The 24,233-nt window shown below is 27.9% G+C and overlaps 1 protein-coding gene across 1 annotated transcript in view; it reads left to right on the plus strand.

The window, feature by feature from the left end:
- Window positions 1-24,233, plus strand: part of LOC102681882 (leucine-rich repeat-containing protein 4C-like) — a 168,882-nt gene that overhangs the window by 142,213 nt on the left and 2,436 nt on the right. Inside the window, 2 exon segments of the mRNA XM_031514591.1 lie at window positions 19,044-20,214; window positions 24,016-24,229. Coding sequence (XP_031370451.1) covers window positions 19,238-20,214; window positions 24,016-24,229 — 1,191 coding nt within the window. The 5' untranslated portion in view covers window positions 19,044-19,237.

Consider the following 24,233-nt stretch of genomic DNA (forward strand, 5'->3'; position numbering starts at 1 on the left):
ACTATAACTTTAACTTTATTATACTTTAACTTTTCTATACAAATTTTTAACAAATATATATTTAACATATAAATATTATATACAATAGTTAATACATTATATAATATATTAATACATTAATTATATAATAATTAATACATTATAAAATATTAAAACAAGAACTCATATATTTCAAAAATTATTTTTTTATATTTAAATAAAATACTTAATTTAAATACCATTTCCGAAGAAAAATTTTCAAAATCCTATTTTTTATTATATCGAAAAGATAAAAATATTCATTTCTATTCCATTTCAAAAATCTATTTTCTCCAACTATACTTGACAAGGAATGTTGATCATTCCACTAGATATGCAAAAATGCACGCGTTCTGCCCCTAAACCTGTCCGATTCCTCGATATTCCTAACGAATTGCAAATGCTATGCAGTCAGAAAGATCTTCCAATCCGATATTCGCTTGATATTCACCTCATATTCATCTCAATGCTTCCCAAAGATGTCGGATATCAACGGTCATCTTATGCGAACGTAGGACAGGATTCAAATTAATCCAGATTGCGCGTGACAGAACGTTAAGGGCAACTGGAGTTCTCTGCACGACATTTCGAATGACGTAATAAAATTACGGATGGCAGAGGAATCAACGAGGAACTTGTGACTTTTAGATCGCAGCGTCCTCTGAGGGTTTCGCTGATGCTCTGATCTCCTTCCAAGGAATCTTGATCTGAAGTTTTCAAGGAAACGGGGACCATGAATTTCTCTTCTATCTTTCTTTTTTATTTCTTTTTTTTTTCTTTCTTTCTTTCCTTGTCAAGGGATCCATTTAATGGAAAAATCTCGTTAAACGTAATTGTTCTCTTGATAATTCTATCAATTAGACGTAAAATGTATTTTTAATTATACACTTTTTGTAATGAAAGTCTTCAAGACTTTGTGGATCTCTATTGCAAAATTAAGAAATGTCACAGAATTTTGAATATTGTTATTTTTTTTAATTTTACTGGCGTCTATATGACGCTTTATGATAATGAAATAAAATAAATAAGATAAAGCGAGATAGATAGATATTTTAAGATATTAATGTTTTAAAGAATTTATGGTAGATTATATCTTGATTGAATAATAACTGATAATTTAATTTATTAGATTGTAATTAATTTTTATGTGGAAAAGTCAAAATTAAAAATAAACAGTCTTAAGTATAAATTATATACAAGATTCATATATGAAATAAGGAAAATAATAGTTATTTGATTGAGTAAACTATGAAGAATACCATTTAATTTTAAAACGAATCATGTACTATTTAAATCAATTTTTTTTAAGTATTTAATAGAAATAAGTTTGTAAGATTTTATTATCTTTGAGATCATAGACAAAATTTTTGTTAATGGAATAATAATTGTATAATTATCAAATATAATTTTATATAAATCTATGTAACAAAAATAAATTCGAATAACATTATTTTATCTTTTTATATCTAGACTTTGCACATTAAATCATTTTATGAAACTCAACATCAATTTATATTATCTGAAATCTGAATTATCCAATGCTTTATGCTGCTAATTCAAATATATTTATTTTGTATACAAAGAGATATTATTACATTAATTATTAATAAAATTCTAGATAACATTCTATTTATAATGAGAATTTGGACACGTATTCTTAATCTATTAATAACAAACCTTGCAAAAAAAAATGCAAAAAAAAAAAAAATAAATTAAATACTACTTTTTTATTCCACGATATTTATAATTATCGATAATTTATGATTTTTATATATTTCTTGATATTAATGCATACATTCAAATTTTATATTATTTCAATAATAATTATATTATATTATAGTTAATTATAATTATTAATTAATTATTATAATTAATAATTATGCTTGTTTTAGTATTTATTTATTTTCAATAGTACCATACTTTATGATTTCCAGTATTTTTCAACATTAATGCAATGTGTTCAAATTTTACATACATATTGATAAAAATCATAAGATATGCTAACATTTAGTCACACAGTATTCTCCAGAATATATACTCTGGCATAGATTGATAAGTTATCTTTCTTTATAACAAATATAAACAAATATAACGAAATAATTTATGCTAAACTTTTTCAATTTGACGCTTATATTTGACCACAAGATAATTAACAATTCTATTCATCTTCCTAATCTCAAAAAATTAAAAATGTCGATCAACGCTTCCAACCACAAACTCATACTCGGCGAAGCTCGAGGGCGCGAGAAAGAATATTGTCACCTCGAAAACTGAACACTTTCCACCAATCTCTTCTCCTAACGAGAATAACAAAAGCTTTCATCGACAGAAGAACGAACCGCTTGGTAATTCAGTTCGCAGAAGGGTCGAACGATGCTCGTAATAGGGCAATGCTTCACCGAGTTCACCCTAGAGGTTTCGAGACCCTTTTCGCGGTCGACCAGGATGAATCGTTCGTTCTAAGGAAATAGGTCGCCGATCGATGCTGGTATTCGGTAATTTTATGGTTCGACGGAGCGGGTTATGTTAAAAGATTGCGCTATGTCAGGTGTGAGATGGTATTCCGGTATTAATTTGGAATTTAAGAGGGCGCTTCCATCGCTCCCTATTTGTCTTATCCCGGCGAATCATCATCGCGTTTTTCATCCCTCGAACGCCAGAATCTCGGGCGGGATTAAGGCTCCTTCTGGAACGCGTTATATATAATTGAAGCTTCCTTTCCGAACCGTGAAATTGAGTTCAGCTAAACGACGAAGCATTGTATGCGACGCATAATCATCTGAGAAAAAGTCGTTTTGTCATTTTCCAATCAGATGGCGTTATTATTCTTGAAAAAAATTTGCTAGATTTAAGATTTAATTTAATAATATAATTTTTATTTTGCAATAATTTGATGAATAAATATATGTAACAATTTTGAATCTGTAAATTACATTGGTTTAAGAGTTACTTAACTTAATTTAACTTAATCAATATGTATTTCGATTCTATTTATGCATATTATAAAATATGATATAAGTTTAAAAAAAACATTTTCGTTAACAATTCATAGCGAATTTAATATGGTATTATTAGATTTAAATTTGAAATAATCAACTTTTTTTTTATTGGAAACGATAAATAATTTTGTTTTGAAGTATCTCTATTTTCTAAAGTTTATATTTTTGTTTTTTATTCATCGAATAAATCGAAAGATACAATCAGAAGATATAAAATTTTAAAAGAACTTTCATTAATAATATTGTATTATAATCTTCTTTGTTGACAGATTTATATTAATATTGTTTGACAGATTAAAAGAGAGAAGTTACTTTATGTAAGATATATATATATATATTTTTCTACTTTTGGAATTGGTTAAGTAAAAATGCTTTATAACAGATATTATCAAATTAATAATATTTTGACAATAAAAATAATTTCATGTATTCGATCTTTAAATTTATCCTCGTCAAAACTATCTTTTTCTCTCTTTCGTTCAGTCATTTGCAGAATCTTAACATAAATTAATAATAATTAATAACTTAATTTAACACACAACTAACACATAATATGCTAAGAATATCAAATTCTAAATTCGAATAACTTTTGAAACAATGAATTCTTATAGAATTCTTAATAAATTCAAAACCGATATATTTCATTTATTAAAAGATAAATAGATATTCATCATTCATTGTTATAGTAAGAAATAGAAAAGAAAAGTTTAACTGATTGCTATTGAATAAGATGGAGTTAATAAATTATGTTATCGAAAAAAAAGATGTAGTTTTTTACGAATAATGCGCTTCTATTTCGTAAAGTTCAAGAGAAGTTTGAGTGTTGGTACTTGATGAGGGATGTTGGCGATGCAATAACTCTGAGTTTTTCCAAGCTTTATAAAGAATAAGAATGAAAAAGAGTAGATAATATAAAGTGTTTTTACTTTTCTTAGAGAAAATTATTCGAAACTTTTCAATCGCAAAAATTTGTCATCTGGTTTATTTCTCTTTAATATCATTTAATGTAATTTCGAAATTTATTCTACTTCAAGAATTATTCTTCATCAAGAATATGAATATGAATATGTATCCTTGACAAAGTATGAAATATAATCATTTAATGTTCTTATACATGTAATTCTATAAAAAGTTATATTATGAAAGACTTTAATAAATTCAATCAATAGATTATATGCAAGTCCATCAATGCATATTATATGTTCTATTATCAGAAAATGGAAAGGATTTTAACTCTTTAGAATCTCAAAATAAAATTTCGTTATAATTTTTTTTTATAAATAAAGTAGTAATCATACTTTTTATCTATCTCATTTTTTTTATCTTAAAGGTCATAATGTTATTTTTAAACTGTTGAAATCATCTTAATAATAATTGAAAATAATTGTATTATAAAAAAAAACAAATGATATTATTGTTCAAAAAAATTCGACCTTAAAGAAACAATAAAAATAACTTTGAAAATATATATCTTTTTTATTATTACTGTTATTCTGTATTCCAATTACATTTAGGTTAAAAATATGAATTTACAAGAATAAACATATCTAAATAAAAGTAACTAATTGTTTTTTTAATTTTATTATGTCTTTGAAGATAAAAATTATTCAAAATTATTATAGCCATGAATAAAATATGTTGATATTATTTTGTTCTCCTGGATTTACAGAATATTTGGCAACTTGCAAAGCAGATAATAATAGCTAAATTACGTAGATTTATGTATTTGTAAAAAATTTAAATATATAAAAATCTATAGAATATAATATGATATACAAAAGATAAAAAATAATCAGAGCAAATATTAAAATATTAAATATTTTATTATATATTATGATATTTAAAAAATGCAATATATTTTTACTTTAATTCCATAATTGTAAAGATCTAAATATAAATATTTTATATAAATATTCTATTAATATTTTTAGTCCAAAATTTATCAATGTTTTATTAAAGAGATTTCCCATATCTCGCATATTAATTTTTGATAAGTCAACGAAATTTAAAATGACTACAATTTACATTAATAATACTGAATTCTTATGCAAAAGAAAACTCTTATCCTTCTTTCACATTTCTTAGAAAAATTCATAATGCAATTTATGTACGTATCAATCATCATATAGTAAGAAATATATAACATATATTAACATATATTAACGTCATATTGAATTTTACAAATAGATCCTATCTCACATCTTTCACATCATTTGAATATTTCCAAAATTTCTTATCGTTTAATCATTTGAATATTTTTATTAAAAATCTTCATTTGAATTCTTCCATTTCTCAATTCCATTCTTCAATGAAATTAATAAAATTAATTTAGTATCGTGCTCTATATGTTTTTCTCTTTATTAAAATTTTTAATTCATCATGCGAATGAATAAAATAAATTGAATAAAAGAACAAACAAAAAGAGGATTAAACGATTAAAATGAAAGATAGAAAAATTAATAATAAAAATAATTAAAAATTCTGAAAATTCTTTCCATTCACCAATCTCATAAATATCTAGATTCATAAATATATCATAGATTATTATTAATTCCACCTAATTTTTCCAAATAACGTCTACCACTTCTATACATATTCGATGTGATGGTTGGTGAATAATTTTCGTAGACGAGTTGCATGAAGATGGCTTTTCCATGTAGCAGTTAGAAATTATCGCACCCCTTCGAAACACATCGATCCGCAGCCCCAAAACCAGGCTCGCGCGAGGAAAACGAAGGGACAATAGGGGGCAACGACGAGGCCGCGTGGTAAAGCGAACGTTGCCGGAAATTGTATCACATTGGGAATTAGGTTAGACCTCGTAGGATTCACTGGCTCGAATTACCGGATAATTATGCAGGGAATTCGCGTATTGCTGGCAAATATGAGTTTTTGACGAATTAATTGATTGTAAGGTATCAATTATTTTTATTGTTTTTTGAACTTATGAATATTAGATCTAAATATTCGGATATTTGAGTATTCCGTTGTATTCGTTTCATTTATTATTTTTATTTTCATTATTATTATTTTTATTCAAATGTCCAAATATCCAGAACATCGATTATTTGAATACTTGTTTTATAGTACCTGAATACTAGTATATCCAATATGAATATTTGAATATTTTGAATGAATATTTTACAATACCTGAATATCTGTAATATAGTATATTTCTGAATACGAGAATTTGAATACTTGTTTTACAGTATCTGAATACTTTAATTTAATTTAATTCAATTTTGATGTCTAGATGGATATTTAAATATATCCGATATATGTAATTTAATAGTGTAAATGAGTATATATCTGGATAGTTATTCAATTCATTCAATTATTAAATTTAATAAGGTAAAGATTATTTATCATTATATTAATATTGACATTCAAATATTATTTAATTCAACGCATGAATTTTTATAAGTATTTTTTTATTGGAAATGATAATTTATATAGGTAGAATATTTATATTGACTAATATAATATTTAAAAAAATTTTATTGCACCAAATTATTTTCTTCAATTCTTAAATTATAATTTTTATTTTAAATATTGATATAAATGATTATAATGATTATTATAAATTATAAATGGTTTCGAAAATATTAGAGAAGATCGATTTAAATGATTGACATTCTTCAAAGAAATCAAATTGTTAAGTGCTTAGCGTTCAAGAATTTCTACTTTTCCTTTATATCGACTTCCTTCGTATTTGAGAGTAAAGAAGATTGAGTCTTTCTTTGAGAAATTCGATGGATCAGCACGCTATCTTTATCGTTCGAAATATATCCATAATAATATTTCTTCCAATCACTGTCAATCGTTTTCAAGAAATTTCTCCACAGAGATTCTTTGAAAGTTAATATCGAATTTCTAAGATATATATAAATGTTTAAAAAAATTCAGAATTAATTTAATTGATTTATATATATATATGAATTCAATAATTATTATTTAAGTAAATTTATATATTTGCAAATTAAAAACAAAATTTCTTTTAATTTCTTTTAATTTCTTTTAATTTCTTTTAATACAAAATGAAGAATTTCTAATAAAATTATTATTTTAGTTAAATTCTTAATAAAATTTAATTATTATACTTTCTTTTATTTCATTCAATATAAAAATAGATTTGTATTTTTTGATATATTTCATTATTTTATTTTTGTTTTATAAAAATATATCATGATTAATCCAACTCTTGGATAAATCTAGGAAATATGTTAATAATATGTTAATAAAATTTTTACAAAAAAAATAAAGAATTAAAAATAAAAGTTTTATTAATAAGTTAATTAATATTATATTTTATAGTCTTTATATATAATATAAATGTATGTTAACATATATGAAAACATTTGTAATAAAAATACATTTGTAATAAAAATATAGACTAATATAAAGTGATCGATCGATTTATTATAGAATTTAATAATTAAATATTCCATTAAATAATATTTATTGCATATCAATATCAAACTTGAAACTAAATGCAATTTAAATAGTTTATCATTTTATTATAAAAAAATAAGTTATATATTATAATAAACTATATTTTAGCATAGAATTAGAATGTCTTCCTCTTATATATTCAGAATAATAAAAATTATTTATAATTATTTAATTCTCAAAAAAGTTATATTAAAAGAATGAATGATTTATTGATGATAAAAATTTAAATTACACTTAAATGAAGAGAGAAATTATCAATAGCAATTACAAATTTTAATCTTATTTTTAAATTAAATCAATTAAAATTAAATCGAATCAAATTTTGATTATTTTCAATAAAACTACAATCATAATTGTATCAATAATTTTATTAAGAAATTTCGATCATTTTTGAATCTAATATACATAAAGATATAAATTAAAAAAAATTTTAAAAAGATTTTTGAGAGAATAGTCTTAATATAACTAAAATAAAGTAAAATATGGTACTGTAATTAAAATAAAATAAATGAATGTTAGAAATCATCAACTAAAACAGCATTAATCCCAATTCCATTAGAATTTCCATTAGAAATTAATGATCAATTTTATAGCTATTGCAAAATGATTAAAAAATTTAATTAAATATATTAAATTTTCTAAATTTTATATTCAATTATTATATTTATATATTTTTATCTTCCATTATTGTTCTTATCTTCCATTATTCATAAATCGAGCTTCACAAGATGGATCTTTAACATTTACATAGAAGAAATAAAGACGTATCGAAAAGCAAGAAACTCATTAATTAGAGCTTAACGGAAGAAATTTCAAAGCGTTGTAACAATAACTACCCGAAGAAATCATAGCCTATGCTTGAAATATACGAAGAGGCATTAAACATGAATGACAAACAAAGTTTTTTAACGAGTAAAGAAATAAGATGATGGTGAGGTAGGGAAGAAACGTCGAATTTCGTAGTCAGAAATCTGATTCATCCAATTCCGAAAGTTATTATCGCGAAATCGGATTTTACGTTAGAACGTTTAAAAGACGTGAGAGAGAAGGCGAAATTTCTTTTGAAAAAAATTGAAGAACAAACGATCCTCAAAGAGGTTGACATCGAATCAGGGGAAGAGAATTATACATTCACGGGCGATCGATCGTACTCTTTAGTACTTTCACAAGATTCACAAGATCCTTTGAAGTTATCGTCGATATCGTTTCACCTTTAACGAGCTGACAATGGCGTCGATACGATGAGGAAAAGGCGGATCGCTTCCTCCTTTGTGTTTGTCTTTTTTAAATACAATCTGCTTCACCGGAGCGCAAAATTGGCGAATCCACTGGATCGATTCGATCACGAATCGAACTCTGCCCCTGGCTCGCCCTTTTTCGATTCTCGACCTCTATCCATCCTTATCCTCCAACTTTTATGAAATCTCCGGTCGCGTGACCAGAAATTTTTGAAACGTGAACTGGAACAAATGCGCCCCTGATTCGATAGAAAGAAAAATATTGATCAACGTTGGATAATCCTTTTTACTGAGGAGAGGAAAGACTGAGGTTTATCGCCTCTCCGCGAAGACGTTTCTCAATTTTTATGGAAAATTCGTAATCGAGATTACTTCTTTTTCAAACTTATTATTAATATTTTACTTTATTAATGTAAGAAAAAGACAAAAATAAAGGATCTTTACGATTTAATCACCTTATATGTAGTTGATGGTACACTGTAAATTCTCAATTATAAATTTAACAATAATTGATGATTGTTAATAATAATAATAATAATAACAACAACAATAGTATTTGTGTCACAATCAATAGTTGGATGAATAAAGAAAATACCATTTGTTGTTACTGATGATTTTAGAACTCATTTTAAATTGCAAATTTTTTAATAAATAATAATACTCAATAATAATAATAATACAATTTCAACAACAATTTATTTAAAGTATTATTTAAGGTACATTGGTCAAGTTTGTTAAAATAACAAAAGGAATATACTATTTGTTGTTTGATGATTTTGATAAAACCATTTTAAATTAAAAGTTCTCGCTAATAATAAACAGTAGCAACAGTCAATGACTGTTAATAATAATTTCGACAACGTTTGCTAACGATCTCTGCAATGTAGAATCTATTTGATTCCCATTTGACCCGAAATTCAATTACGTAAGTTATATAATCAATACTTGGATGAATGGCCGCTTGGAAGCATTGTTTTCGCTTAATAATAAAATAGCAATCTATGAATATTAATAATAAAAACAATGTTTGTTAATTATTTTTGTTAATGCAAGATCCGTCTATTTGGCATTTAGTATTTCAAAATCATTGTAATTATATGTGATTATATGATGATTATATCTTGCAAGATGCACGATGATCGAAAATAATCGAATTTACAATTGAGAAATATGATGCTCGAAATAAATAGAATTCAAGTGTTGAGATTGGAAACAAGAACCTAAGTCTGAGAGTATAACTGGCCATTAATACTCACAGTATCGAATTGATTTCAATTCGATGTTTGTAGCTGTTTACGGTTCTTGAATCCTGCAAACGAGAAAAAAATACATTAAATCTAAATAGAGTCGTAGAGAAGAAGATTGAAAAACTAGTAGGAAAAGAAGAAGAGAGTATGAGAATTAAAAGCGAGAGGTTCTCAAACTATAAATCTTCTATAACTATAAAGAAAATTTTAAAATAAAAAGATCAAAATCAAACTAACACGTTTCATTCGTTTCTACGTTTCGTTTATTTTTCAATGACAAATTCCAATGGCGAGGATTTTTGAAAAATTTTGAGAAAGTTACAATTCTGAAGTTTGGGAACCTCTATCGTGGGAGTGAGGGAAATAAGGATGGATGTGGTCCACTCGTTCGGATCGATGAGAAGGCGGTAGGTTGCCCTCTTGTTCGTCTGGGGTATTGTAAGTCGAGGAAGAAGAAGAGCCACGAGAACAACAAGCTTCGATCGCAAGCAACTTTAACGAATAACCCGTCGCCTCTCCTCTTTGTCACCAGTTTCTCTCCTTTCGTTTAATGGTGGCCGATGTTAATTAAATTCTCGTTTTTATTCTTCGTTTTCATTCCCTTCTTCTCCCCCGAGGAACAAGCCTCCCCAAAGAAACGTCCTCCTTCGTTTTGTCCAAAGATTTCGCCGCCACGATTAAAATATCTCTACGACAAGTCTTAAAAAAAGAAAGTCAATCGTGTTCGACGAGAATATTTTTTTTTTTATTTACAATAACCGATTATTCATAAAAATGTAATCGAACGTGAAATCAGCTCTTACTCCATTCAACCGCCATCTTCAATCCTCGAACGATCCTCGAAGAATCCTCGAATATTTCCCTATTGACGTTTTTCTTCGTTTCAACGAATACTCGACATCGAATTCGTGTCGCGATAGGGACCATTACCCTTCTCCGCAAGAAACTCGAGGCTGGATTCTCGAAAGACGCGGTGTCGAGTTTGTCGACGATGCTATCGAGAATACATCGAATTCCCATTTTTCGTCTCCTCTTTTTTCGCACGAGCGGATAAATCGCTGTGGGATGGCGAGGCATTCGCGTGACACGGCGCGTTTTATATCTCGACGCCATTTCTCGCGCGTTTTTCAAAAGCGGCCGGTAAAAATCTCGGTTTGAAACGGCGAAAGTAATTCGCGGAATGGCCGTCGTCGTTTCAAAAGTTAGAATTCCGGGGAGTCCGGTGTTTAATGAAAGCTAGTCATTAAAAAAAAAATCCACGAAATTTCAGTTTCTAGAGCGGCCGAGTATCGCGGAATGAGTAATCCGGGATCCAAGCAATTTACCATTCTTCTTTAACGGATTTCCTCTTTACGCGGATTCCTTTATTTAATGATCCTTCTGTCTGCAAGTTCGAGGTTGTGCTCCACAAGCTCTCTTGCGAGCTATTGTAAACCGACTGTTTCAACGATGGATCTTTTAAATTTCTTATTACGATGATTACATAAAATCCGGTATGCTGATAATAAACGTGTTTTAGCCACTTGAACCAGTAACCACTTGAACCTTCAAAATTGTGAACATGAAATACTTATTTTGTATCAGACGATATCTTTAAACGTCATTTTACGTTTTACAATATTATAATCATTTTGAATTACATTATTAGACATTTTATGTTAAAAGATACATCATCATTATTAAATATTTTATATCTGTAGATATTATCAACCATTTTATATTGTGCATAATTATTGAACATTTGGATACCATATTTTGTATCAATGTATTATAAAAAAATCATGCGCGAATAATCATTAATAATTTTGCAAAACGTCATTCGAACGTTAACGTATTAACAGATATGTATATATATATATATATATATAATATATAAAAGCAAGTTTAAAAAAATCGAGGCGATATAAGTTGAATTTTCACGTGTGTTTGAAGTGTTAGACGTGAGATAGGTAATTAGATTTGAATCCAATAGCGATGTGGGCCTGAGTGATTCCTCTCTCCGACGTTACGAATTCTACGATGTGTCTCTCGAGCGTCCCCATTTGTTTATTCGAGTCGAACGACTCGTGGAGATAGAGGTCTTGGCAATAGAAGCTTTCCCTCGACGCGCATTTCGATTAGACCTGTTCGAGGTTGAAACGTGCCGAGCGAAAGAAACCTTTTTTTTCTCTTATCGGAACATTTACCCGTTGGGAACAAATAAAATCTCGGCCGGTTATTTTAATCCATTCGCCATCTTGGAACTGGAAAAAAAATTATACGATTCTCTGTTTACGATCCTCAACTTGGATCCTTTTCCTTTTCGTGAAGTCTTTTTTATTTATTAAATCGTTCAAATTGTTGAGACAATTTGAAAAATATCGACAAAAATGTTTAATATTACTCTTATGTAATTTCGGTAAATCTAAAGAGCTAAATTTCTCTATTCTAATCTAACCTAGAATATTGCATTTTTAATATCTAACTTAATCTAATTTACAATATATTACATTAATTTAATTTAAATGTTTAAAAAATTTATATTGTACCATAATGATCTGACTTGAGTTCTTACATATATTTCAAAGAGCTTGAAAAATAATGTGAGCAAGAGCTAATCTTAATTATATAGAAATTATTAAAAGTTTTATTGGAATTTAAAAAATAAAAAATAAATATCTTTATTTAAGGTTAAAATGGCTAACTTACGAATTTTAATCATCTAGCTTATCGCACAACATTCCTTCATGGAATCAATATAATTCGTCGAATATAACCATGTGCAATTATCGAGGATCGATAGTTAATAAAGTAAAAATTCCAAAGCAACAACGTTGACAATAAAATACGATTTAATCTACAAACAAAAGCTAATCGAAAACTCTTAATATTCTTCCATCGAGCTATCCAAAGATCTTCGCTTGCCAGAGGTTAGAACGCGTTAAAAGGCGCATCGACGAAATTGCGGAGGAGGGAGGAAAAAGTGGCGATAGTAGATATTGGATTCCAAATGTCGAGCAGGCAATATCCTCGAGGCCTCCCTTTGCACCGGTGAAAAACCTCGTTGATCGGGGGTGTGCTGGAATAAAGCCATGAAAAACCGTGGGGTTTGCATGCCGCGTGGCCGCTCGATATTCCGATATCCTGATATCAGTTGATGCCGCGAGGAGTGTTTCTTCTTCAGAGCTGACGTCTTCGCGATTGGGATGCACGTGCTCGCATCTCTATGGAATTTATTATTCCTTCTCGATCTTTTATCCCAACGTCGTCTTCGCAACTTCTTCCACGGAGATTTCTCTTTGCTCTTCCCTTTGCGCTTCTCGCCAATTTCCAAACATAGTTTCTTCCCCAAAACAATTTTGCGCAACGTGTTTTCACGTTTATTCGATAATTTCGACAGTGAATCTAGAATCTTCACTTTTTTTTGGTTCCTCTTAAAATAATCTGACAAAACGAGGATATTTATCTTTGGAGAAACTCTTGATTTATGTTTGTAACTACTTTCACTTAATATATATATATATATATATATAATTTGAGAATATTATAAAAATATTATAAAAAGCATTTGGAATTGTGAAGAATTTAATGATATTAGAAGAACTATGTAAAAATTTACTTAATTGTATTTACTTAATTGTTTGTTTAATGTAATTTACTTAATTGTTGATAATAATTTGTTTATCAAGATCTCTCATTGAATTTCTGAATTTCTAGATTTGTAAAATACGATATCAATAAATTTAAACATAGACTATAATATTAATATCATTAATTCAAATTGTATATTAGTATATACATATAACGCTATGAATGATATTATATTTTTCAATTATATTAATATTCGCTTAATTATCAAAATATAATTCTATATGATGTCATGTTTTTTATCAATTACAGTGCTTTATAGAATCAATATTTTATTAATATTTTGAAAATTGTTAACATTTCTATAAATCACTCATTTTATTATCTCATGGGAATCTAAAGAAAAAAAAACATCTTTTATGAGAAAAAGTATGTTTTGTTATACGTATTGAATTTCAAGAACCATGTATATGGCTTAAAAACTGAAACTCCAATTCTATTAATTCTATTCTATTTATCTTTCGCGACAGTTAAGAAACTTTGACAGTTAATCAGATTATTATATTATACAGACTGTTAATATATTCTCACTCTACCTAGATTCATTTAACGCAAACTTCAGTAGCTTGTAACTAGATTACACACTTTTATACAAAATTAAATTTTTCTGAATATAATCAAATGGAATTGAAATAGAGACTTGCTTTATTTCTCAAATATACTTTTATTTTATCATATGCATTTAAAAATTAATAATATAAAATAATAATATTTAATAATATATTATAACCAACAATTTCTATAAATTTTATGTTTATTTTGATTTTTAAAATCCTACTAAAAAGATTTTACGAATATATCAAATACAATTCTCTTATTACTACGATGTTACACTTAATCAACTGGCGATCGTCCGAATGTTGACGACAATACCCGAACTCATCCGAATTTGACCGAGAGATACCAACAGATGCCAACGACGCGATAGCATACTGTTTTGTTTTACGTTCAAGGATAACCGATCGTTTACCGAACGACGAAGCACGAGCATATCATAAGTCGAAAAACAGTTTCTAAAAGGATTAATTTCTCGTTTATGCGGCAAGTTTGCCTGCAACGCGATACAAGTTGCTCTCTTTACTCGCGTCTTCCACTTTCAAACTTCTATAGTTACACACTTTCCTACTCTTGGTGAGCCTTTCCTCTTCCCTGAAGTCATCTCGCCAAGATTTTCCAAGTTTTCTATAGCCAATGCGGGTCAGATTTTTCCATAAAATACGCTCGATAAAGGAAGCGGGAATCCAGTCCTCCTCGCGGATCCCTGATCGCATTTTTACGACCGAAAGAGAGAAAGAGAGAGAGTTAATGTTTTGCAAATTCGATCGGATAATCCGCCTTTTGCCTGAGATTTCCAGATTGCGAGCTTGCCGCATAATAGAAATTGAATTCCATGTAACATGCAACGATACTATTCCAGGAAACGAGTCTTGAAAATTGTAGTATTGTCTTTATCGTTCGGCTATTTTGGTAATTTACACGATTTAACACGAGAGTGAATCGAGCTCTATAGTGCATAACGTGAAGAAATCTTATAAAAAAGACTTAAGCATTGCGGATAGTATTATCGACCGAAGAAAAATATACGATTCTCTTTTGACATTTTTCGTTTATGGAATTTGATAATTATTAAAGAATCTAAATGAATAAAAAATAAGAAATAGGGAAGAATATTCTGAAGAATGGTAGATAACTAAAATAATTTTATTTCGCGTATTTCTCTTATATCTTCTATATTAAAAAGATATATTGAAATAGTTATTGAATTATTGCATGTGCAAAAACAAATATTTTTACTTTTTTCCACTAAATATAATTTAAAATTCTTATTCTATAGAAAATATAATCTTTATTGCATCAATAAATGCTTTTAAGATGCACTAGAGTGAAATAAAAATGTAAGACAAAAATTTTTTTCGTTATTCATAACTTTTAATAGCAAACAAAAACTCTTAAAATAGTTTCTATATCTTCTATACTATTTTATAATAATATTTAAATTGTTATTTGAGTTTAATGAACAAATTTTGTAAAATATCACGAATTTAAAAATAATTCAATATTTATTTTGAAAAAATAATATTTCTTTCTATATAAATAATCGAATTATGCAATAATTACAAATAATTTATGTTTATTTTATAAACATCATTTTATATATTCATTTTAAAATATCAATAAATTTATAACAGAAATCTAAGTTATAAAAAAATAGAAGAATTTATAATATAATAAAAATACAAATTAAAAAATTAAAATATTTTATTTAACAAAATAAAATATTAAAACTTTTAAAAAATATATTTGTAATCACATTAAAAATTAATTTTACAAAATATCATACCTTTATTATAATATTTATTATATTATATTATTTAAATATTAAAGAAAAATTTCTACATCATCTAAAAAATTAATTTTATAGATAATTTTATCTATTATTCATATATTTATATATTACTTAAATCTAAGGCATTAAAAGAAAATTTTTTCACCTAAAAAATAATCGTATAATTTTAATTTTTCTCGAGCTACTAATACACACATCAAAGAAAATCCTTTCTCTAATTCATCAAATCCAGCAATTACAAGACTAACTTCGCCTTCAAATTAAACCCGTTAATCCATCCATCGCTCATAACACGAAATTCATTCGATATTTCGACAAGAATTCCACCACGACAAATCCTTTGATCGATCATCGGCTAGATGGATAATAAAACATTTAGAACGAGATTGAGATGGATTCCCGTGCGAAGCACGTCACAGGCATGGCGTGACAATCACTCGATCGAAAACTCGTTGCTCGAGATGAATCGATTACAGCATTCCGTGCCAATTTACGATCCATCGTTTGCGGTTCTCAAGATCGAAGGGTTCGAAGAAGCTGTAGAGGATCCCTTATATCGAAATTAACGACGCGTCCGCCATAATATAATTTCCAAGTGTATCGTGTATCTAAGCGGTTAAATGTCGATGATGGTGTTATACGACTATTAGTATGCGTCCCTATTCCTTGTTCAAAATGTAACGCGAGATCGAACGATTATGAACAGGCGGTGCGTCAACTATGAAACAGTATCAACACCGATCTGTAGAAACATCAAATGTGAAGTTGTATTCTGAATTTCCAAGTTATATACAAATGAAATCGATGTTTCTTCGTGCTTTCTTTGTTAATCAAGAATAATTGAATAAAATTCTTTAATTAATTCTTTCACTATTTGTGACTCGTATAATTATCCTCAACATCAAATACATTATTATTCAAATTTCTTAGGAAATGTAATTTGAATTTTATAAAAAGAAAAAAAAAATTTACGATCGTTTTCTTATTTAATTGTTAATATTATGTATACGAAAGTACAATTGATTTATATATAATATTATTTTTTATATATAATTAAATAATATTTTATATTATTTATGATATTCAATGGAACAACATTATTTTTTGAGTTCTTATAAAAGTATTTAAAAATTTTATTTTTACGTTTTATATTAGAATAAGAAAACTGATCGAAAGATTTAATGTAAGCAATAATATCTAATCATTGGATACGTCGATAAAATACATTTAATTATATCTATTCATTGCTAAACAAATAATACGTAATTTAATTAAATAATTTTGAACTAATTTTGAATATATTTGAATATTGAATAAAGCGTTTTTTAATTAATTAAAATTATTACAGAATATTAATATATAGAATATCAGCTTTATATGAATAGGAACAAAATAAAACTGGGGCAAAGATTTTTAAAGATATCTATGTATTACAAATTTATTTATATTTTATATGTTATATAATTTATATTTTTTTGAAAAAAATATATATATAGTTTATATTTTTCTTGAAAGAATAATTAAAAAAATATATCTTTCACATATCATCGAATTTTTAAACAATGGAATATTTAAATAATAAAATTGTGTAACAAATCTTAGAATATTGAAAATTTCTATTTATTTCTATTTCAGCCAATAAATCTTAATAATTCCATTAAATGCATATAATAAAATTTAAGATATAAAATTTATACGATTAACAATTTTCTTAAATTTCTTACTATAAAAATATATTAATATATATAAATATAATTTTGTCTAGTATAAAGGCTAAAAGAATTTTTCTGCTTTTTATATCGTTGGACAACATTATGAACTTGAAGCTCGTGAATTGATAAACAGAATGAGATGATTTCGAGAGAATAGCCTTAATGGAACTTTCTGACCTAATTTTTGGTTCGTTCATTGCAAGCTCATAAATTTTGCACAATGATGAACATGCTAACCTCATCGTTTTAAAAAGCGTGAATATGCACATGAGAGAAGCATGAGCATTTATTTACGAAAAGCATGTTCACAGAGAATAGGTTCTCTAAAATGAAACGTATTACGAAGTCACGATAATTTAGTGAAAGCCTATATCATGTGAAAGGAAAAATTACGATAATTAACTATTATAACTCTTTCAAATGGATAGAATATTTTATTATCTAACTTAAAAAAATTTAAAAGCTTGAATAAGTAATTTTTAAAATAATTGATAAAAAGAAATTTAAATAGATCATAAAAAAATTAAATATAGAAATATGTTTTTAAGTACAGATTCTAAAATTTTTTCAAGAATATATATATTCATCTTGTGTTTGGATGATTAATTATTCAATAATCAATATTCTATTCCGTAAAAAAATCTAAAATTATAAATAAAAATAATAGAAGAAAATTTTGATAAAACACACTTTATAATTTATGCTTTTTAAGAGCAATTTTAAAATTGAATTTATCAATTAATAATCCTATATTATTAAGTTAATATGTTATGCAAAGGAAAAGGAAAAAAATTGTATGAATGCATTTTTATTAAATTTTTGTTTTTCATTTACATTGGGAGTTAAAAGAAATTGATTTAATATTAAAATTAGAAAAATGAAAAATTTGAGTTTCAAAATATACAACAAAATATATTTATATTTAATTTTAATTAATCAGAATTAAAATTGATCAACTTAACTAAGGCCAATTTTAAAACACCATATAAATAGTAATGATCAATTGCAAGATGAAAATGGCCAAAATGCAAAATTATTGTATATTCTGAAATATATTAAATTTTTCTTTATTTTGATATATTATATAGCATTCTTTTTAAGAGTTGGGCTTTTATTATATTTTCAACAAAAAGACAACAAAAAGGCTGCGAATTTTCATTGTCCTTAACATTCCATCAAATTTTTATTATAAAAGCATTTAAACATTTCACTAAAATATCACTTATGTAGTAAATTAAGAACCATCTTTTTTCAGATTTTTTTTTAAACAATTAAGATTCAAATTACAGAAAATGAAAAACATAAAGATTCGATCGAATTTTTCTCTTTTCCTCAAAAACGTTCGTTTAGAAGAAATCTATTAATAAATTCGTATTAAACTCAATCGAACATTGTTGTTTCAGAGTGGGAATCGGAGAAAAACCTGACATACTCATCGAGAGACCACCCATCCCATCCTCGAGCTCAAGAAGATCTCAAAGATGCTGCAGGCGAGAGAAAGCTGAGGTGAAAGCTCGCGCACGAGATAAAAGCGTGAAACGAGATCGAGTACATAAGATGAGATAGAAAGGAGGATCTCGGGGAAACGGAACGCACCATGTGCTCGAGCATGCGAGCATGGTGGTGGAGAGGGACACTTCTCGGCACTATGATGCTGTTATCATGGATGTCCTCATTGGTGGAGGGCTGCCCGAGCATGTGCACGTGCAAATGGAAAAGCGGTAAAGAGTGGGTGGAGTGCGCCAACAGGGACCTGAAGGGACTGCCTCAGGGCGCCAGGGAGGAGACCCAGGTGTTGGATCTGTCGAATAATCATCTGGTCAGTCTGCTTCCAGAGTGCTTTCACGCTCTGGGTTTGATCAATCTGCAGAGACTCTACCTGGGTAGATCGCACATCAGTCGTATTGCGTCGAGAGCCTTCGTCGGCCTGGTGGGTCTGGTTGAGTTGGACCTCTCCGAGAACCTGATCGAGGAGATACCGACCGAGACCTTTCCATCCTATTCGAATCTGATGAAACTGTTGCTGAACGGAAACCCTGTAAGAGAGATCCGTCGAGGAGCGTTCCAGCATCTAGTCCATCTGACCAACCTGGAACTGAGCCAGTGTCGAATAGAGAACGTGGAGCAGGGGGCGTTCGACGGCTTACACCAGCTCGAGTGGCTGCGACTAGATGGCAATCGATTGACCCGGGTACCCGATCTCACGTTGCCTCTAGGAGGTAGCCTTAGGGGACTCACGCTGCACAACAATCCCTGGCTATGCGATTGTCGTCTGCAGGCCACCCAGGCTTGGCTCAAGGAGTCGGCACCCGCTGCCCCTCAAGAGTCCGAGCCAGTCTGTGACTCTCCACCGAAACTTCGGGGTAAACAGATCAAGGAGGTGAAGTTGAACGAGCTCGCTTGCCTGCCGCAGATTGAGCTCCAGGATCAGATCGAGGCCTATGAAGGGGACAATGTCACTCTCAAGTGCGACGTCTACGCTGTGCCGGCTGCTAAACTCACTTGGTGGTTTAACGGAGAATTGTGTGAACTGCAGAACGAGAACGATTCTGCTTTGTCTTCGGCTTATCCTCGGTGAGTATATTCCGCGGAATATTTTATCTCGAGACTGTTTCTGCGTTAGGTAAGAAGGTAAGGGAATGCGAGAATGTTTTATATTGCCTTGCATTTTGACTAAAATCCTACAAGTTGTTATTTTCTATTCTTACTTTCAATTTCTTTCATCATGTTTGCATTATCTTGTTCCCTTTTCTTCGATCAAAATCATTCAAAAAAATTTGAATCATTTAGATCACTTAAATTCATGATTATCTACATCATTCAAATCATTAATTTTAACAAATTTTCCACCAAGTTTGACAGAATGGAGTCAAAATCTTCGTATTTCATTCTTAAATTCATTCGACAGTGATTCTCAACTTGCTTTTATTTTTAATGACTTTTTTTAATTATTTCACACAAAAAAAATTGTAATTTTTTTAAATTGTGGAGAATTCATCTTATATGGAAGATTTACATATAAGCATTGGCATATTACAGAAGAATATCATAACTTAAAAAAGATTGAAAAATATTATTTTATCGTAATTTAACATTTTATTTTTTATTCAATATGCACGTACACATCATTCATGAATTAAATTATTTCAATAATTCAATATATTTCAATAATATTTTGTTTCGAACAAGTTTCAAATTCTTAAGATAAATAAGTATTCTTAATAAAATGAAATCAATGCATCAAAATACAATATCCACTGAAATAATATTTCCGCTAAACGATCTGAATATTCATTCCGAATATCATATTATGGACAAAACGATAACAATAATGGTCGAATTGGCAAACCACGAAGAATATTAAAATTTCCTACGGAAATACAATCCTGGCTACTTCTTCTCGTCGATGGAAGTATGATAAATGGCTCTCGTATAGAATCGTTTGCAACCTAAATAAAACGTCAATAAATATCTCAACCTATCGATGTGTTACTTTCTCATGAATTTAAATAAAACCTTTCATTATTTTATTTTGACGTACTTATAAATAAATATAATATAAATATTAATAAAATACGTAATATTAAAATAAAAATAATAAATAAAAAAAATAGTAAATAAATAAAATAAATAAAAAATTTATAAATTGTTTTTATGTATAAAATATGGTAAAAATTTAATAAATATTAATGAAAAAAATTAATAATTGAATAATTTTGTTTCTTCCTCATGATTTTTAGAAAAGAATAAAGATATTGAAATAACTGGCCATCTAACGTTGGATTTGAATTAAGTTAAATATATAGGTAAGCTAATATATAGGTATATATATAGCTAACATAGAGATAAATATATTAATTTTCTAAATTTTTTTAAATTTATTGCAATCTATTTAGCAAATATTGTAATTATTGGACTGTAAAATTTTATGTAAAATTTAAATATTTAAAAATATATAGGATATATATAATATATTTATAATAAAATAATAAAATATTGAAAATGTATCATATTATGATATTTAAAGAATGAAATGAATCTTTATTTCAAATTTTGTTTACTTGTATTTTTATTTTTATTTAAATGACATATATTTTTTTATAAAAAGAGAAAAGAGGAAATATACCTTCTAACTATATTTTATTTTAATTTAATTTTTAAAATAGATATCTTTCAAAAAACGGCAAATTAATTATATTAATTTTCTTAGTTTCTTTTTTAATATTATATATATATATTCTAAATTTTTATATTTCCTATTTTATAACAAAATATACAAAAGCATTCAAATATAATCTTACAGAAAAATGTACAAAATAAAAAATCTATATTTTAATAGAAATTCGTGTGTATAAGCATAATGGATTATACATATATGGAACATTCTTTTTTAAAAAAAATTTTCTCTCTTTTAAAATTTATCCTCAAAGTTTCAGCATTTTTTCATGTTTTAAATATGGTTTTACCTGGAAATATTTTTTATAGAGAGCACTAAAATCTGAATTTTATAGACATATTTAAAATTTTCCTGTGTCATAAATTAATATTTTAAAAAAATGTAAAAGAACATTGAAACTATATAATGATCTTTTCACCTTGTTAAATTAATACCTTGCTAAAAATTCACATATAAAATCTTAATATTCATCGTATTGTATATTAATTACAAACGATTTTTTCAGAATATTTAAATCTAACATATCAAATCACATATTTATCTCGAATACTTTCCACTGTGAATCGCTGTATAATAATCATAAAAAAATGTTCGAAAGAAATCCTATTAAAATTCGTGAGAAAATAACACATCGACAAAATTTGAAAGGAAATCAATCGGCAATCTTATTATCGAGATCGTTGGCGAAAATTGCATTCCGAACAAACTTTGCTGCAGTCGTTCGTTCGTTTTCGCGTCAAATTTCGTCTGAGCTCTTCCGAAAGACGCCCGTCACGGTCGTTAATCACGAAAGTATTCTAATTAACGACGCCACCGCTAGTGGCGCAAGCGAGAATCGACAATTTTTACCGACATCTCAGTGAAATTTCAAAGGTTTGTTCATATGAATTTTTCAGCGTTCCAAAGATTATAATTGTCCGATGACGCATCACACGAAATGTCTAGTCCACGTAACTATTAAAGAAATTTCTACTTCGTTAATAATCCGATTTGCACGTGATGCATAACGTTTTGATATAGAAAAGAAAAATGAAACATTTTAAGTATGTGATTTATAAATTCATATAGAATAATAGTAAGGGAACATAGACTTCATCAGAGAGCGAAATTTAATTTAAATGATAATGTAAAAATGATTATTTGAAATAACGCTTTGTATTGTTTGACAAGTAAAATGTATTTTAATTGGACAATTAAAAAGAAAGATAAGAACGAGATAAGAAAATAAATAATATATATTAAGAAATTAGTTAATTTTCATCAAAATCAAGTAATTTATTTCATGAAACATTAATTAAACTATTTAATTGAGAACATATTTATTTACTTTTCCCACGAAATACTTCTTATTAAATATTATTTTATTTGAAATATTTATATTCATTATATTCATTTCGAAACTTAATTATTTCTTAATTAATTTTAAAATATAATTAGAGTAATGTTATTTAAAAAAATTCTTAAAATATTCAAGCTTGAAATTTACTATTTATAATTTTTGCTGCATTTATTGTTGTGATATTAAAACTATTTTAATATAAATTGCTTTGTAGTTTTTCATAGAAAATAATAGTTTATATCAATTAATATATTTAAAAAAAATATACAATTCTATTTAAAAACCATTTAAAAAGTATCACACTCATATATCTTCTATATACTCACTTACAAAAAAATTAATAATGAATCCATGAAATTCCCACGCAACAACTAATTTACGAGTTATTTGAAGCGATCGTATTGCGAGACTCGTTCTATATCTACTTAGTATTGCGCAATATCGAGAACGAAAGATTAAAAGATAGAAATTAAAGTCGAACGCGGCTCAAAGAACGGCTGTACAGAAGCTTGCGTACAGTTTTCAAAAGCGCGAGCATTTAATGAATCTCGTCTCGAATTAAGTGGGTACGTTGCCGATACCCGGGAGGAACTTTTGAGATCATTCACCATCGCGGCGAACCGTTAAAAGCGGATAAAAATCCCGTATCTCGGAGTTTAACGCCGGAATTCCTGTTCCAATTCCAGTAAAGAAAATCATTGTTAACGATTGGTACACGATTCTGATTTCAAATTATATGAACCGTCTTTGGAACGAAATTCAATCACGGCGAAAAATTAACTCCCATTTTATTATATATATATATATATATAAACCTCTACTTTCACGTTTTCGATCAAATTCCACGATCTCGTTCCAGGTACGTCTATAGGCAGCGTGGTGGAACGAATATGAGCAGCGCCCTTCTTCTCTACTCCGTCGAGACCCTGAACGAGGGGACATACACGTGCATAGCCGAGAATGGGGCGGGCTCAGCCGAGGCGAATCTATCGCTACGAGTGTTGTTCCAGGAGAGAATAACAGTGGAACCGCCCAACGATCACTCGAGGTCGGGCTACGTGGTTGCCGTGGCTGCGG

Source organism: Apis dorsata, unplaced genomic scaffold, assembly GCF_000469605.1.
Source record: "Apis dorsata unplaced genomic scaffold, Apis dorsata 1.3 scaffold_1082, whole genome shotgun sequence".
NCBI classification, from domain to species: Eukaryota; Metazoa; Arthropoda; class Insecta; order Hymenoptera; family Apidae; genus Apis; species Apis dorsata.